Source organism: Calonectris borealis, chromosome 1, assembly GCF_964195595.1.
Source record: "Calonectris borealis chromosome 1, bCalBor7.hap1.2, whole genome shotgun sequence".
Lineage (NCBI taxonomy): Eukaryota > Metazoa > Chordata > Aves > Procellariiformes > Procellariidae > Calonectris > Calonectris borealis.
In genome coordinates this window covers 39657086-39675804 of record NC_134312.1, presented here as the reverse complement: position 1 = coordinate 39675804, position 18719 = coordinate 39657086, and the positions used below count along the sequence as shown (strand labels likewise).

General features: G+C 42.7%; 1 protein-coding gene across 1 annotated transcript; it reads left to right on the top strand.

Moving 5' to 3' along the window:
• The first annotated feature begins 4475 nt into the window (after positions 1–4475).
• Positions 4476–10876, top strand: IL26 (interleukin 26). The gene is made up of 5 exons (XM_075153981.1): positions 4476–4821; positions 5201–5257; positions 6696–6827; positions 10639–10704; positions 10790–10876. The coding sequence occupies exons 1-5, from the start codon at positions 4651–4653 to the stop codon at positions 10874–10876; spliced, it is 513 nt and encodes a 170-aa protein (XP_075010082.1). The 5' UTR covers positions 4476–4650.
• Positions 10877–18719: the final 7843 nt, after the last annotated feature.

Below are 18719 nucleotides of genomic sequence, written 5' to 3'. Positions count from 1 at the left end.
TTAAGAATTTTGTCTAAGGCATTGAGTGAAAAATTTCTGTGTGTGGTGGATACGTGGCCCTGGTGGTGGAGAGCCGCAGAGATAATTAAGGGGCTGGAGCATCTTTCATCTGAGGAGAGGCAGCAAGAGTTGGGACTGTTCAGCCTGGAGAAGAGAAGGGTCAGGGAGATCTTATCAATGTGTATAAATACACGAGGGCAGGGAGTAAAGAAGAGAGCCAGGCTTCTCTCAGTGGAGCCCAGTGACAGGACAAGAGGCAATAGGCACAAATTAAAGCGCATGAAATTCCATCTGAACACAATAAGAGAGTTTTTTACTGTGAGGGTGACCAAACATTGGCACAGGTTGCCCAGAGAGGTTGTGGAGTCCCATCTTTGGAAATATTCAAAACCTGACTGGACATAACCCTGGGAAACTGGCTCTAGGTGGCCGTGCTTGAGCGGGAGGGTTGGACAAGATGAGCTCCAGAGGTCCCTTCCAACCTTGACCTTTGTTGCTCCTCAACAAAGACAGCTGAGGGAGAGGGTGCCATGTAGTGTGGGTGTGTCATGGGAACAAGTGTAGTGATTTCGTAGCTAGGGATGAGAACGGCACCAGACTGATATCCAATTCTAGGCATCCAATGTTTTTAGCTTTCTTTACACTGTCCCAATTCCAGTTATGTAGAGTTTTTTCCTTACCAGAGCAGTGTATGTGCAATATTTAAGCAGGAGCTGCTAGTACCATCTGTTCGTGCTATTCTGTTGTTCCCCTGCCTTTTACGACTATTGAAGCTGATGGCAGTGAATCATCGGGTGCCTGTGTGCTGAGTTTGCAAGGGTAATTTAGGTACCCGTGTCTGAAAAATTGGCTCATAATTGTTCAGTAATTGTACAAAATCAGCAGCAGCTCCAAAGGTTCCTGTTATAATAATAGAAGGTTACAAGAAAAAGTGTTTAAACACTGGTGGGTATTTTGTGCTTACCTATGTGCCTATGTTCATTACAACCATGTTCAGGAAACTGCAGAATCAGTTTTGGATGCTAGGAGCTGTTCCACTCCAAACTTCTCTCTCCAACGGAGGCAATAGAGTATCTCAATTTTTTCTTGTCCTACAGTAGTATTGTCACCCTCAGTTTTTGGAAAATCTCACTAGACTTCAATGTTACTCATCAAATCACATTTCTGAGCACAAATACTGCAGCTCTTCATGTAGACCTCTTATCTTTCAGAAGATGAAAGTGAATTAAACAGGATAAGGGAAGAAAAGAAATACTAGAGAATAATCTTAAGAGACAGCGTAACATTAGCAGCAGCTAAGCAAATATGAGTAACGTTTATAGGAAGTACACGACTAATTTAGTTGTAGTTATACTAACAGGAAATAAAATAAACAGAAAATGTGAAAGGTGAGAAGATTCAGAAGTAAGAAACTAGATGAGGCTTTTTATGGATGGAGATCAGAAAGCCAACTAAGCTGCAAAACAATCTGTAGATATGATTGTCACCTTAAATAGACTAACGGAACTTTGCAGCAGTGGTAGATGTATCTGTTTGTTCTATAAATCAAGAAAATTTAGTATTAATAATAGCTACTGAACTCATATAGATCAAGACCACAATAATAAGAAAGGATCTTCTCCAGGCTGGTGGTCTCATGCATTCATGTGGAGCATAGGTCACACACAGCCTTCTTTGAAACTTAGTCCCTAGCCAGGGTAAATCAGCCAAAATTTTCTTCCCTAATAAGTTGGCTACTCTGTTAGTTTTTCTTATTTTTTTTTTCTTAGTTACTTTCTTTCTCTTTCATTCTCATGATGATCATAAACTTTACACATTTTGTATTAATGTAACCCATGAACTTTGCATGTGTTATCAGTATTGTATTGTTCCTTAAGTATTCATTGATACTGTACAGCTAGAATTTTCCATATGGAGAGAGCCCATTCCCTTTGGGGCAGGCTCCTTGAACTCCTGTGGTTCCCAGCCCAGGTCTGGAAGTCAACATGCTTGGTGGTGTGTTTTGTTGTTGTCCTTGGACTGGCTCTGGATATATCAATTCCACTGCCCATACAAAGCTTTGCAGATCTTTTCTGTCTTCCTTGCTAAAAGGGCTGGAGTTCCTGAATTTGTTACTTCCTCTGCTTCATGTAACTTTAAAATACTGAATAATACCAGTTCTTTGGTATTCATTGGTATTATTTATACCATAATTATGTCTGAGTGCCAAAGTGGCACTAAAATCCTGTGTACAAATCTCTACACGAGAGTCCAAAAGAAAAGACCATCTTTGGTCTGAGCAAGTCACAGATGAGAAAGTTAACGAATATTGGCTATTCTCTGACTAGTAATTAAGTCAGCATATCAGAAACATGGAAGTGTAACTGATTTTACAGGATCAGATATTAAATGGTACCTACCATCCTTCTATGACAGGAAAGATAGGAAAGCCCTATTTCCTTTTTATTTTAGTTTTTGGGTTTTTAAATATGGTCACCATGCATCTGTAGCTATCTGCATCCTTTTACACCACTCAGTTGAAAAGTTAGCCAGTTCAGGAAGATGTTTGCTGATTCATGTGCGGAGGTCTCTAGAGCCCAACGCAAGGGTGTCACTGCTACGGCCCTCTAAGCACAGTGATAGGAGCTCACAGAACAGACAAAATGAAACTTGTGGGCTCAAGGGTTTTCCAGCAGTATCAGAAGTTTCAGAGATGTTGAAAATTATTGATTTTCTTGTGAAAAGCCATTACAGACTGGCTACATGACCTATTTATTCCATTTAGAGGAAAACTGTTGATCAGGGAGTACCACACCTTGGGCAACCCAAGGCAGTTTTGCATTCTGACTCTACTCTTGCTATCGCCCGAGATCCTCTTCTAGAAACAAATTAGGAGTAAGTGGCTAATCTGCTGCCCACATACCTTGTATGCTGAGGTTTGGTGCACCTCATCTGGCAAGCCTGATAGCATTTAGAGAATTTAAGTACAGACCACAGTTCAAATGAGCACTAAAACGCACATAGGGCCTCAGGTCTCCATCATCTCCACTTTCCAAAAGTCTAAGCTCTCCTCCCCTTGTTGGTCCTCTTTGTCCCTGGACCCCATCAGCACTTCAGAAGCTACTGGGATGTGTGGATGGTCCTGTGGTAAAATGCATTTCCCAGAGCTGTTACAGGTGGGATCCTCAAAGCTGGATGTGAGTCCAGCTTGGCCTGGAGGCTGCATGCATGTTTGTTTGTGTAAATGGTCAGTGGGATCAAGGCTGGGTGAGTTTATTATCCAGCTCATCTCACCCTTCTTCCTCCCAAAGCCAGCTCATGCCCCTGGCACAGGTGCGCTGGTGGTGCCATAGAGGGGTATACAGCTCTGCCACTGGCTCTGGCAACTCAAAGGCCCTTTGAGTGGTATCAGTTGTAGTGTAAATAATTTTCTCTGATCTGTTTAAGCCCTTCTGTGTTGCTTTTGAAACATTAAAGGAGTGAAAAACTCTGTCCTGGGTGAACATTTCAAGAACTTGCTTTTACTTCCAACAAAAATGGTATCACCGTAGGCTGAAGTATTGCTATGCTGGACCAAAAACTGCTTTCTCCCTCTTCTTGCATACACCTCAGCCAGCCCCAGAAGTCTTGACATTTGACTTACATCCTTCCTTGGCTTAACAGCCTCACATTGCTGGTGTCACTTCAGCATTTCCCAGTCTATCCTTGGTGTGATGTTCCTTGCATGTCTGGAGTGGTACCTGAGAAACCCTCAGCATTTGGCGGTTTCAGAAACAGGCCCAATCTCTGTTTGAACAACTCTATAGAAGAGTGACCATCTGACTCTACAGTTTTACTTTTACCACATGTGTGGTGGATATGCTGGGGCTTTGCACGTTATTTCCCAGTGCCCGTGGCTCTTAGTGGGCTCATAAGGCAACTTGCTAGCCAGGCATGCCCTGGTCCTTGAACAGAGCCCTCCCTGGAGCCCTCCCTTTCACACTAACCAGCCTGCTGCTTCTACCTGGGCAAATCCTGCCCTGGCAAAAGACTAATTACAGAGATTAAAATAGGCAGCAAACTCCTTTGCTACTAGCTGCTGTACCCCTGAAACAAAACACTTCTCAAAGACTGGACAGTGATGTTTTAAAGGCAGTGCAGTCCAACTGCCTTATAGATAACCGATTTTCTAATGCTTCTCAGGGTAAATTGGCAAAGATTTTTTTCTCTCTGGGCCATTACCTTTCAGAAAAGTGCTGCCATAAAGTTTTGTGGAAAAAAAAAAAAAAATTCACACATTTGGTATACTTTGTTACGAAACCAAACTAACCAGCTCAACTACTTTTTCCTCACTTGACCACCACTTAAATGAAAGAAGACTTCTCACATGAGAGGGAGGTTCTTCTTTCTTGGAAACCTTGACCCTGCTGCCAGTAAATATGGAGATATCATTTAGAATAACGTCACAGATGATTGTGGTCAAATTTGTTGAAAGTGGAGCAAGATGTATAAAAAAGCGCAGCAACAATACTGATCAGCCAGCACACGAGCAATAGGTTATCTACGTGAGCATCTCAGTGCAGAAACTGCTTTGAGGGTTAACAAAATTAGGTTAACCTCTGTCATCTAACCAGTCTTGCTGTATCACATACGCTGCTGTGACTGTAGAGGCACGAAGATTTGGGAGCGAAGATGAAAGTATATTCTATTTTCAGATCTGGGCATTTTTTAGTTCTGCTTTGTCTTTTCACTGTGGAAGGCAAAAAGTCACCTACAGGAAAGCATACCTGCCGAAAAGGACTCCTCTCCCAAGTGACAGAGAACCTGTATATCAAGGCAACTAGTTTAAAATCATCTGTTCCTGTAAGTTGATCCCACTAGTTGAAAAGCTTATTTTATTTATAGATGCTTCTTTACCAGCTACATTACTGAGCACCTGGAAACTTTAATAAGCTGAATGATTTCTACAGTCCTGAGAGACAGGGTAATGCCGCTACTCCTTTTGTAAAGAAGGGAAAAAAGAAGATGCATAGAGAGGTGGAATGAGTTTGCCAAGGAATTTGCCATGGAAGAAGTTGCTAGGCTGGGATTGGAACACAGATTTGCTGAGTTCTCATCCTACATCTGAATAAGATGATGATGATTATCATTATTACTACTAAGTTTTGTACAAACCAGACTTAAAACTCTGTCTCCCTTCCTCTGCTTAGGTTAATTAATACTAGCACATTATATTTTACAGAAGGATCTCATCAAGAACACAAGACTGCTTAAAAAGACAACAAAAATGCTGTTTATGGTAAGATTTATACTCCTGGTTTTCCATTTTCTTACTTTGATTTTCCTTTGGTCAGTAGAGATAGGAATGCGTGATCAAAAGGAATGACAGCTGACACAAAAATCGCTTGTGTTTAATTGGGAAGGACATTATATTTATGAGAGTCATACATTTAATGGAGTCCTCTGCTTAGAGAAAGAGTGTTATCTCTGCCCCATAGAAAGGGATTTTCCTTGGGGACAAGAGGGGACAGTTGAGCATAATATGGGGAGAAAGAGGTGGATTTGGAAAGCCTGGCTGGAGGCACTTCTCTTTAGGAGGTTGCAGTGGTGTTCTGCCAGGAGATTTGGGGTAAGGGTGTTTGCCGTATTGAGGAGGAGCGTGCTTGTGGTAGCCCTTGCTTCTCCTGTGAGCGCTTGGCTGCGTGTGATCCTCCCCAGCAATGCTTTCCAGGCACCAGCCCATTCACATGAGGGCCAGGGCCACAGTTGCTGTCCCAGCAGCTGAGACAACTTCTGCTGAGGGTGTATGGTACCATGGATAGCCCAAGGATGCTGTAGAACAGCCAGGACCCAAGGAGCTGCTTTGGTCTTTGACCTCTGCAGGTGCACTGGAAGAGGGAGATCAGAGTTCCCCAGTGCAATTCAGCATGGGAGTGAGACACTAAACTTGAGGTGCCTATTTGTAAGTGACTACAAGTGTGTGAGGTATTTTAGCTTCCTTAATGCGGAGATATAGTCAGCAGGGCTAACTGAGTCAGTTTATCCTCAAGGAGAGACCTACTGGCCTTTGAACTCCCCTGGATCTCATTGATTACCATGGGAGTGAAGGCTCCTTGCTTGCCTATGGGACCTACACATAGACACCTGCATTTGGGTAGCTTAATCTGCAGCTGCATTGCCCTCCTGGTGGGAATGATACTTGTTCCATTGCCTAAAAATAGTCATATAGCCATTTGAAATACCTTTGGGTATCCAAGAGATCCCACAGGCCAGGCAGATATGACACAGTGTGTACAGCATGACTGGTCTGGAGCAGCAATTGGGGATGGGTGGGATACCCTACAGCATGTCAAATGGTATGGGATACTGACATGGAGGAATAGGACAATGACACCCACAATGACTCCTACAATTTGGTCAAGATGGTTTGACTTAACTTCCCAATTTATCTTCCATTTATTCTTTGTGTGTTAAATAGATTTGTGGCTGTCACTTCTGTTCAATACTCCTTTGGCTGCCAGCAGCATCCTCCTGCCTTTCCTTCAGAAACCACAGGGGTACATTGAGCTGTTTAAAAAAAAAAAAGGAAGCAATCCAATGCGATACTAAAATCCATGAAAATGTTTTTATTGATTGTACGCTTTCTAAACATGCATATTTTTACGAGGCTGAAGTTTTAGGCCGAAGTTGACTTGCGAGGTTTTCATTTGGCAACTCTTCACCTGCTTTGTTTTCAGACAAACTGCAGCGTTCGAGACCAGCTCCTCTCCTTCTATATGAAAAATGTTTTCAGTCATCTTGGAGTAAGAAGTGACAGGCTGTACGTTATTAGTGCCTTCCAGGTCCTGCAAGCGAATATGAACGTCTGTGTGAGTATATTCCTGAGAGCCAAACTGACTTTGCCCAGCTGAAAGGTTAGGGAAGGGCTCCATCACAGTTTTTGTGCAGATAGAGAGGGTGATTCAGAGTTACGGTGTGCCCCACATTACAGAGGATCCAACTTCCCGAGGGTTTCCCCGCTGGGGCCGGGGAAGTTTAACACCACTCATTTCCTCCCAGAGTGAGCTTGCGGGGAGCGGGCAACGTGGTGGAGATACCATAGAGACAAGCCACTGCTGCTGCTGATGTTGCCTTGTGCTGCCCTCTCAGCACCAAAGCTGCAAGGAGACAGGGTGATCACAGGGAGGAATGTGGCTCCTCAAGTTTCTGCGGTGTAACACTGGTTATGCTTTCCTTCTTCAACAGCATACCCCTGGAAGTATGTAATCTTTACTCACATGTCATCTCTGCTCCTCCATACTGAATTTTGAAAGAGCTGGTGGTGTTTCATGAGTAAGCAGGGACTGCAATTATCAAGCACATTGGAGCAGTTTCCATGTGTCAGCTATGCCCGCAGTCAGAGCAGGTTGTCAGGGAGTGATGCTGCCCACTGGCAAAATGTCCCTAGCGTGGATCCGGGTATCCCAGGGAAGATGCACTTTTACCAACACCATGTCACCATCCCACCCTGTAAATAACAACAGGACAGCGTTAAAGCACACTTTTGCCCATGCAAATATGCATACTAACATACTATGATGCTAAGACAACATTGTCACTTGTGGGTCATTTCTCTTCTCGTCTTATTTTTAAGGGCAGATGAATAACAACAGGGTGCGCCTTAAAACTTTGTGTCCTATGGCTATTTTTTTTTTCCCCTAAACCTGCAGTCCTCACAAGTCACAGTGTCCCAAAAAGTGGAGTGTGACTTAGGGTGAAATATAGCCATGGATATCCAGGTAAATGTCTGTAGTAATTTTAAAAACTGAGGGCAGGATGAGAAGTCAATGAAATGTTAATGACTTAAAACTTTGTCTAATCTGAATTGTATGGTAGCATGAAAGAAAAGGACATTGGTTCTACATGCACACAACTATTTGCGATGCAAAAATAAGCAGCTTCAGAGATCTCTTTGCAGTGCTATAGCTCAGAACACAAGTGCAATATTTGTATAATGTAAAAAGATTCAAACCTCAATGAGAGAAAACTCCATTAGCTTTCAGGTTCTGCATTTAAAACCATGCTAAACAGTTGCAATGTACAGTCATTATTCACAGCATTCAACACGCTGCTGTAGTTATCTGTGTCTGTCAAAATTCCAGATATTGTATGCTATAACATACTTTACAGAGATTTCATTCTTGTCTGGAAAAGCAATTACACCCTATAGAAGTGTCAGTACACACTGAGGGGTTCAGACTGTCAACTGTGACTGAATTAAGAATATCAGTTATTCTAAAATACCATCAGTGACTAGAGCTTGCTATATAACTTAGTAATACATTTGCTTCTGTGTTGTATGGAGACAAAATGCTGCAGATTTCTCAAAGCTCCTTCATTCTTTTTCATAATTAGTGCCAGTGTTTTACCCAACACAAATCTAAACATAATAATTTACATTTCTGGATCTTAAAAAATACTGGTAGGAGAGAAAAGGCTTCCTGTGGTAGTAGAAAAACAATAGCTCTTTGAGAAATGATGGCTTGTCATGATTTTCTAGGAGACATCTCATTTCTGGAAACTAACATTTTTCAAAGTATTTGTATTAATTCAAAACCAACAATACAAAACCACGTGAAAGAATAATAGAAACTGTGAACAGAATGAAAGTAATGGATCCTTTGCTAATACCAAGTTTAGGATTTCTCCATCATATTATTCCTCAATAAATTAGCAAACTCATTCATCCATCTACATGAGCTCTTTGATTTTTATTATCTAGTTGAGTTGTAAGATGTTTATCAGAAGGGATTTCCACCATGGCAACATACTTATGTAATGAATTTGTTACCTTTCAAGGATAAAGTTCTTTATACAATTGAGGGAAACATTGGTACCTTTATATACATACCCATCCTATATTCTTTCATAAACTCAGGCTTTAATTCAGCCAGCTAGAAGCATGCATGCTATTTGGTCTCCAAACCACTTCCAAAGACTTTGTACTACATTATTATTACCCTCATCCTGCTATTTCTTGGTTTTGTCCAAACAAGGAAACACTAATATTTTCCAATTATTTAGGAGCCCGAGTCTTGTTTTTCAAAAACACATAGGTACTATGTGTACTTTTCTGCAGTGAAATTAGCCTCTTTCATTTAGAGTATGACTGCACGGTAAAGAGAACAGATATTTTTCCTTGGATACTGGGAGATCCACCTGCAGCACCACTGGCCTCAGCAAAAGCCTGTTCACTTCTTCCTGTGCCCTACTGAGTCAGCAACAGCGCCGAGAACAGTATGAAGTTGCTTCTGACGATGGACTTATATTCCTACATCAGTAGCAGATTATGGAAGCTTTTCCTTGCATTTGAGTGGAGTGCAGAAAGGCAATATATTCACTGCAGGATTTTTAATCATTGCTCTATCATTGCAGGCAGAGCTTGTAGACTGCTAACAGAGATTGCATCGTCGCTCACAGTGAGCTTCTATAGCACTTGAGCTTGCTTGCTCAAGCTTACTTGCTTGCTCATTTGTGTACTTGCTCTTTTTGCAGGAAGAACAGAGTTTGTAATGTGTTTTACCACTCAAGCCAGCGTAGTCATTTAAGGTCAGTTCTGCCACCAAATGGTTTCTGTGGAAATCTGCATCATACAAGCTGTCCTTAAAAAAAAAGAAAAAGACCCAAGTCAGAAAGAACTGCCTTACTTAGAAGATTTTTAAAGGTTTACAGATCAGAGGTGCTTTTATTTACACTTTCATCCTGCGAGGTAACTTTAAGAAGCACAAAAGGTGACTTGAAAGAGAAAATGTTTGTTGCTCCTTTTTAAAACCTCTGTGTGAGGTAGAAAGAAGGACTAAGCATCTGTTTCAGTGGAGTCACCTCTTTTCATATGAGTTCAGGACCTTTGCCTTTTGCCTTTTCAAATATGTTGTCTTTGTTCGTAGATTGGAAAACATCAGATTTTCCCATTTTTTCCCTGAAAGAATGGTTCTCCCCCTTGGAAAGGCCGGAGCGCTGGGGAGTCAGCAAGCCGTGTTGATCAGAAAGCTCAGCCAGGCAGCTCTGACAAGCCCAGCAGGACCAGTTTCGGCCACCCAGCTGGGGGGGCGAGGAGAGGCCCGAGCCTGGCGGGGCACCCTGGCACCGCCCGCCGGTGGCTCCCTTGGTGCTCCTGCTCCCGGCGACCCTCTGGGATGCAGCACCCACCCGCTGTGCCCCCGCTGGCTGGGTTAAACCAGGATGAACTGGTCGACTTTTTCCTTCCTAAAACCAGCTTCCAACTCAAATCTTTGCAGAAATGTGTGAAATTGCCCTCTGCAAAGGTCTTTGGCCTTTAGCCTCGCCTTCTCTGAAGGTTCAAAGTTAAAGAGCCTTGAATCTGAGAGCTAGGCTGCACTGTACAAAAGCTGTAACTGCCACTGAGGTAAAGATCCCTGAGATAAATAGGAAGTGTTTAATAAGAAGACTCAGTGGTACTCATATTACAGTTTTTTGTGCTGTGAACTCAACTTTCCAGGAAGCGCACAGGTGAAATAACACATTTGTAGTAGCAGGAGGTGCTGAAACAACGCTGAGTCCACACGTTTTACCAGTAGTCCTATGGTGCCACACTGTGGGTCGGACTCTTCCTCATCACGATGTCTTTACATCAGCATCTTTGCTGCAACAAGCTCTTTTGGTTTCTTCTCATCCCTTCAGCTTCCATGTGCTCCATCCACAAGGTTAACTTCTGCAGTCAAAAAAATAAAGAAAACGTTTCTTAAGGTAAGAGCAGGAGGCACAGGCTCCCAGCTGCACCGTTCAAGGGCTGTGGGTGGTTACTTTTCTAACATCTTTATCTTCTTGACAGCTTGGAGAGAAGGGAATCTACAAGGCCATCCATGAGCTGGACATTCTCCTTCCCTGGATTCAGGCCTACATACAAACCATCGTATGAAGAACGAGGAAGCGACAGACAACACGCCGCTTCTGTGCTAAGAACAGAACCTTACCCCAAAGGCCTGAAAATCAACTGAGAGCTGGACGTGCAACGGGCCTGGCAGTAACTCCGTCCCACTGAAGGAAAGCCTCTGTAACACAGTGGCATAGCGAGGGATTTTCAAGAGCTTTCATGGGTGGCCTGGCATAGCAGCTACGCCTGTCCTGCAATACGAGAGCAGCCCCCGGAGCAGTTACAGCATGAGGTACTCCTTGTCCTGCCTGCCTGCCCGCTGCCTCGCAGGCAGCCCCCGGACACATTGCGCGAGCAATGAAATCTGCTACTGTGCGGATCAGACACAATGTCCCATGCGCTGTGGGCATGATCTACCCATGCCTTGTGCCACCCCGTGTGATTACAATTCAAAGCAACGAGGACCACTTTTGAAAATCCCTCCCCTAAGTGATACTTCTTTTTTTTTTTTTTGTTATAGCTATATAACAGTATACACAAGCCGTTCTACATATAAATAAGAAAATTAATTATATACTGCTTATCATTATTATTAATTTAAGGTAGTAACTGATCCCTAATAAACATATTCCAATTAATGTCAAAACTTTGGTCCGTGACTCATGCATAGCCTTCACATGCTCTACACGAGATCACACAATGCAGAAAATAAATGGATTGCCTTTGACTAGGATTGCAAAATGGTTTGAGAGAGATTTATGGGAAGTTGTTACTCAAATGATGGTAGTGGTTTCCAAAATATCTTTCATATAGTACAAAATGAAGATGGAGTTCTAGTTTTCTCACATTTTTAAAGATTTACCAGAAGAAACTCTCTAGGTGATGAAAATATTCCCAATCTATATGTTTGCACTTCCATGGGGGTGAGATTCTGCAAAATTTCAGTTCTCATAGTGCTAGTACGTCAGTATATCGTGTGCTGACACCGAAGAACCTGAGCCAGTTCCTCCTCTGCATTGTGGCCTTCTGCAGCCCAGGGGTGGTGGCTGGTCTCTGACAGGTGACCTTTTGATTACAGGGTCCAATACATGTGTTCTCTGAACAGGCTATGGTCAGCGCACCTTCATTTTTATTCCTTCAGGGACCACTTGGAAACTCTCTGGGGTCCCTGCACAGGTGGTAGGTAGAGCAGTAGGAGGCAGCCTGGCTATCCCCACTCCTGAACTCATGAAAAGTCCACCACTGCTGCTAGTGGGCTCTTATCTTCATCCAGGTGAGTTGTTAGTGGCTGGTGAGTGTTGAGGAGAGAGAAGAGCATCATCTCCTTAAACTTGCAAATCACTGCCCAGCATCCTGGAGGGGAGAAAACATGAAGCTATGAGTGAATCCAGCTTGTGACCTGCTTCTGTTGGGATCAGAGCTACGTGTAGCCCGTACTCCAGCAGTTCCTTACAACCCCACCTCACCTCTCCCTGCCCGCAAACTGTGTGTGACTTGTCCCTTTCTGATGCCTCAGAGACCTGGAGTGTGGCTGGCTTTCTCTTCCAGCTTCTGCATAGCTTTGAAACACACTGCATCAGCACTGGCCACTTGTAGCAAAAGCCAAAGAAAAGCAATATTAAATTGCAATGTGCAAGTTACTCACTAGTACCATCTACTTCATTAAAAAAAAGGAACGATGTCATCATTTTAGGAACCTGTCAAAGCATTCAGCAAATCTCAGTGACAGCAGCTTCTGATGACAATACACTATTTTTAACCATCGATGCTTTATATAACAAATGATCTCAGACTGATGTAAAGGCTTATCTTCAATGAGAACACAAGGCAATTTCTTTATACTTACGTTTAAAATGAAGAACAGTGGAATAAAGACATGAGCCTTTCAGCACAAGCGACGATCTGTCATACCATTGGCTTTCTAGCTTTGTATTCTAGCAATTAACATCAAGGAATTCTACTAGTTACATATTGAAATACAGGACATTTTTCTGTTAAAGTACAATGGTGGATGCTCTTGGGAAATACCACTGATGGACTATGGTGCTGCGACAGCAATAACAGTGTGCACTTTGTGTGCTCAGTTTGTTCCAGAGTTCAGCAGTCAGTGCCATGGCATTGGTACACATCTTTTGCAGGGGCCTCTTGGTGTCCCTGTGTTGACTTTATTCATCACATATTAAATATCGCAGTTCAGAGGAGCTGACTACGTGCGCCTGTTAACACATTAGGATAAAGACTGGAGATGCTTTAGTCTAACACTTATGTAAAGAAATGTTCATACATTTATGTTCATACATGTTCATACACGGTAGTTTCTGTTTGCTGAGCATTTTCTTCTGTTACCATGATTTCACTGGATTATGTATATCCCACAGGTTTGGTAAAAAGAAAGGCTGACTCGAAGAACTCTAAGAGGAGGAAAAAATCCAACAGTCTCTGCCACGGATAATTCTCAGGTAAATTCCATTTCTTGTTACTCTTCTGAAGATGGGAAATCAGTTATGCAGACAAAACAAAATATGATACATGAATAAACCAATGTTACCTCTTACATAATTAGTCAAATGGTGACTGAAATCTTCCCTATGCAGAGTTCATATTTTTTGACCTGTATCATTTTCACGCAATCTTTGATCTCCTCCTTCCTCAGCCATTGACATGAAAGGACAGAGCTTGGGAATAGAATGCCCAGATGACCATGGTAGGAGCAAAAGAGAAGAGTGAGAGTATTTTGTAAGATAAACTCAATTGCAAACTGTCCTATAAAAGCTAGTCAGTAAATAATCCTCAAAAAAAACCAACAAAAAAAAAACGATAAAAGGACCCAACCAGTGAGGAATATATAATCTGCTAAAATTGTTCCTAATACCTTGGCACTATAAATTTAAACCTGTTCCTTGTGAAGCATAAGAGAGATGCCTGACAAAAAATGTTCTTGTGCATATACTTTCTTGCTCTGGGAGACAGCAAACCAAATGTGCCATCCTACAATGGTGATTTTAAATTTAACAGGGACCTGCCAATCCGGAACATATACGGAGTAATACATAAAAGGCACAGACAAGGCGAGGAAAGCTGCCTTATGCCCCTTATTCCAGAGGAATACCTGCTCCAGCTGAATGCCTTGCATGTTTAGCAATGAGACATGGATTTAATCCTCTATTTTATTAGTAGTGTTATGCTATATTATTTCATTATTTGTTATTTTATTACTAGAGAGAGTTGCAGTATATGACATACCAGGTTTTGTTGCAGTACCTTACTAGGCAACTGTATTTTATTTGAGCAAACTGTATTATAAAACAAACAAAGTCTGAGCATAGCATTCCTGGCTCTGAGGAATCACCTCCAAATTATTTAGATCTCACTAAATTTCCTTTTTTTGCTGTTTTGGAAGGCTCTCCTTACACAGTAAGATGACACCTAGGAGGCTAACAAGACTGAAAAGCAGTCCTAACCCTCTCTTTTAGATTTCATGAAGACGATGATTGTTGCCAAAATAGCACATTCAGGGAGAAGAAGCAGGGAAAGCTGGCCCAATGCTTTAATTAACAGGAGGCTGCAGAGACAGACCAGGGCAGACACAGGACCCCACCACCTGAAAACACAGGATCCATTGTGGCCACACATGGCTGGAGTGGGAGCCTGAAGGTTTCCCGGGGTGTGATGCTCGCTCCACGGGGAGCGGGGGGACCCCAGGGTGAGCTGGGCAGCTGTGGGGGGGACCCAAGGAAAGGGAGGTGGAACTGGCTGAGGGTACGTTCACTTGCTCACCCATAAAAGCATAACTCCATCGTTTCAAACATTTGCCCTGCGGATGGACAACTGCGGCAAAGTCTCACCATCCTGTGGAGTCAATATTCAACATCGACTTGCAGGGTTGGGGCAGATGTCTAACTAATACAGGGGGTTGCAACTCGACATAAATTTTTTTTCAATTAAAACCAAAATGGTTCATTAGAGGGACAGTGACAAAGGTGGTACATTTAACGTTGTGGCTTTTTCGAGCACATAATTTAATTTTCACTTAACGTGGTGTCCTTTTTCATGCATTTGTTCACACAGCTCATCCATTTGTTTGTGAGATTTAGGTTTGCTTTCTGTTTTAATGGTTTTTGTTCAAACTCTGGTGTATGGAATAGAAAACTGACTGTGGGCATGGCTTCATCAGCCTTCATCAGACGTCACCATCCAGTCCTCGCTGCTGGCAGGGAGCAGTAGCTGAGATCTGGGGGCTCAGCGCGGGGCCCCCATGGCTGTGGGAGTAGGAGGGGCTGCTGGTTCTTGGGCATAGAAGGGAACCAGTGACACCTGCAAACAGAAAAACTTCCACGTTTAATTCAGAGGATCCATGGGCAATGTTTTCAGGTGATTCAGGTTGCTGAAGATTTTTCTTGTGGAATTTTTGCTGAGCTACAACATCCAGTCAGTGGGATTTTCAGGGTTTTTTTTTTTTGCTTTTTTCTCCCCTCATGGGTGTTCGGAGTTGAAAAAGAAATACTCCAGAAGTGGTCTACGATGATTGCGTATGGATTATTTGTGTTTTCTGCTGTGCTAAGGTGCAAAGGATATGAGCTCCGTGGCTAAAAATAATTTCACAAAATGAGCACTGCTGCCTGTTTTTCAAAGGGATGCGGAGGTACACAGGTGACACACAAAGAGATAAATTAATTCTAAAATGGGCCTAAGTGGATCAGATAGCTAATTTTTACAGATTCCAGATGGATTTAAGTGATTTGTCTAATTACGTATCAACCCACAAGTAGCACCTTCTTCCCTGGTGACTGGCACGGTGCCCCGCGGCAGAGGGGTGAGAAAGGGCAAGCCCGGCTACCACTCTGTGTTCTCGGTGTTCAGTCTCCGGGCATGGTGCATGCCTTCATGCAGTAATGCAAATCACATTTCCAAAGCAATTAAACACTCCTGACTGAAAGGCAAAATATGGCATCTGCAAAATAAAGGTCATTATTTAATGGAGAAGTCTTGCGATAAATGACAGATGCCATATACAGGCCACGTAGCAACAATACTGTGTTGTATCTTCACAAAAACATAGCAAGATAATTAGTACCAAATATATGTAACTGGCGATTTGAAGTAACAAGTATGGACAAAAGCTTATTGCCTTCTAAAACTGGATGAGTAAAGGAAAGCTTTTTAATTTTTCAGATGAAACTCTAGGTGTCACTCTTAGAAAACAAGATTCATGTTGGTCCCAGTTTACTTCCGACTCTTCAGTTGATGGAGAAAGTGTTAGAGCATGTTTCATAAGTAGTTTCCTTGGATGGAAAACTTGTAATTGGATTAGAAGAGGTTTTTTTAAATTCAATTGCCACAAACTTAGAATTGAAATTAAAAATGTGGGGGAAGAAAAATGGGCATATAGCCAAAGACTAGGGTTATAAATCAGATATTAATTCAGTCCCTGGTTTTACTACAGACCTCCTATGTGACCGTAGGCAAGTTGCTTCATTAAGGTTCTCCTTTGACAAATGGAAAAATTGTCTATCAATTATTTGCCAACGTTAATTTATCTTTGCTTTGCGTACAGAAATCCTCAGAAGGAAGTGAATACCTGTGTAGTGTTAATTGTTATCACTATTGCTTAGCGTGGCTTGTCCTATCACAATGTTTCGGTCTTTTTGGAGTAGTGACTCTTATTACAGGGCAAAAAGGGTATTTTGTGATTGTTACTGCAAAGGGAAGAATGAAAAATATGTGGTTGTGCATTAAAATTGCTCATAACTTCTTGAAAATCACCCATCTAGTGGAAAGTGGCCACTGTATATGCAGTTTTGGAGTTATGTAAATAATACAGCAACAGTCAGCAAAACCAACAATTTCCATCACAGACAAGACCATGTAAAAATTTTCTCTATTTTCCTGGAAGTGCTTTTTTCTCTGAAGGGCAAAATCTTCAGAGCAGAGACTATCCCTTAATAAATAATTTCTGCTGTAACCAGAACCATCTACAGCAAATTCCTGATCTTGGCTGGAGCCCTGAGGTGGTGTCATAATGTAGTCCTTAGCAAACACTGGGATAATTTCCCTCAGAGAGCATTAGAAGGAAGATAATTTTTCATGGGAATAAGAATGGGATTTGGACAATGGTGTAACTTGTGTTGGATTTGGCCATTTGGTCACTGTTTCTTCATGCCCACAACGTACACCGGTTTCTAAAAGCTGCAATAGCAGCCTCCTTACTGCAAAGACGCATGGCAAAAGGTGAAACGCACGGACTTTGGTCTAGTGATTAATAAGATGCTTCCCAAAATAGCCCCCTGTAGCCACCGAGCCCCAATACCGCTCGAGTCATCCTCCCCCTCGGCAACTGCGGAGCGTTCGATGGGAAAGGGCTGCAAAGAGAAAGGATGCCTGGGCAGGCGGTGCAGTTACAGGATCAGAAAGGTTACAGCAGCGCTGGCACAGCCATGCTGTGGTCACCCTGCAGCTTCCCCCATCTCTAGCAAAGCTTCATTGTATTGTAAATAATAACTGCCAGAGGGATACCTGCTCCTGAAAACTGAGAGGAGCTGCTGGGCTGTGGGAGACTCACTCTCCAGGAACATGTGTGGAGAATGGTCTTACCTTAATTCAGTTTTCATTTAAAAATCAATATTTAGCTTGGTATTCCTGTTCTGTTGGCTTCAGTGGAAGAAAGATAGCCATAGAAGGCTGACTTTGAAGGGCCATTGCATCATTTCTGGACAGGGTAAAGTGTTACAGAGCTGGATGCAGTCACTGTGTGAGCAGTGGGACCGTGCAGCCTCAGAGATGCTGTCCCGTTAGCACACCATGCACATCACACCCTCGTTTGCCCTGGCAAACCCACCTCTGTGTCCAGATGTAATTAAATCAAATACAGTCCCATGGTGACTGTTGGCTGTCAGTGCCTCCATGCAAAGGGCAGTTGAAGAGCAAGGGGCTTTTTTTCATAGTAGAAGACTACAAGCAACTACCTGGCCACAAAACCTTTGTGCAAGGTGAACAACAAATTGCAAGAGAGCATAGAGTCCTGCAAGAGGAAAGGGTCAAATTAATTTTGAAATACAATTAAGACAGATGAGAAGTCATAAACATTTCTCTTTTGTAAGTTATTTCTGAAGAAGATTGCAGGCCCCTCACCAGTGATGCTGAGGCTTTTGGTCCAAGGCTCTGGGGTGGAAACCAGCCCGCTCCTCCTCTTTCTTCCACTCCTCTCCTTGTGGCATGGGCACTGCCAGGGAGGTTTTTCTTGTGTTGCCCATAAAAGGGTCATGCAGATCTCCCTGCCCCTCGGCTGTTGACTCTGGCTGGCCGCAGAGTGCCTCCCCTCCTCGCCCCAGGTCATGATGCCCTTTTTAGAGATGTGGCACCTCCTGATCAGGGAAAGCAGCTTTCTGGCTCAGCAACCTGGCAAAGCAGCAGAAGAACATGCCACGATAAAATATTTAAGTAATAACAGCTACCTGATTACCATTCCTTGATTTTTGAATTCTCAGACATGAAAACCTGAGAAAAATCTGAATTTAACATGGTTTAGTGCAAGAGGCCTTGTAAAGGGAGAGGGAACCAGAGGAAGTTGGCATGAGAGTGTGGGAGAAGAAGAGTGACGACGGGTGAGTAGAAGAGCCTGGGGTGTTCAGCTCTCAGCTGTAGCCTCAGTGTGTTGCTGTATTTTGCACATAAAAAAATCTGTTTAAGGATAACAGGGAGTGGAGCTTCCAGCAGTTGGAGTTGCAGAGAACATAATGAAATTCAATTAGAGATTATGAATGAGGTTGTATATAGATACTAATTTCATTACTGGTATTAAAAAAGTGTCCAAAATGGTCTATAATTTTGATAGTGGTAGGGGCAGGACCTGCAATTTTCAAGTAGTGAGAGAGCAATGGAATGTTTCTTA

Bases quoted from the DNA above. Each gene is read 5' to 3' on its own strand.
- IL26 (XM_075153981.1), top strand. From the start codon at position 4,651: ATGAAAGTATATTCTATTTTCAGATCTGGGCATTTTTTAGTTCTGCTT. The intron at 4,822-5,200 runs GTAAGTTGATCC...TATATTTTACAG, and splicing joins GTTTAAAATCATCTGTTCCT to AAGGATCTCATCAAGAACAC. The intron at 10,705-10,789 runs GTAAGAGCAGGA...TCTTCTTGACAG, and splicing joins TAAAGAAAACGTTTCTTAAG to CTTGGAGAGAAGGGAATCTA.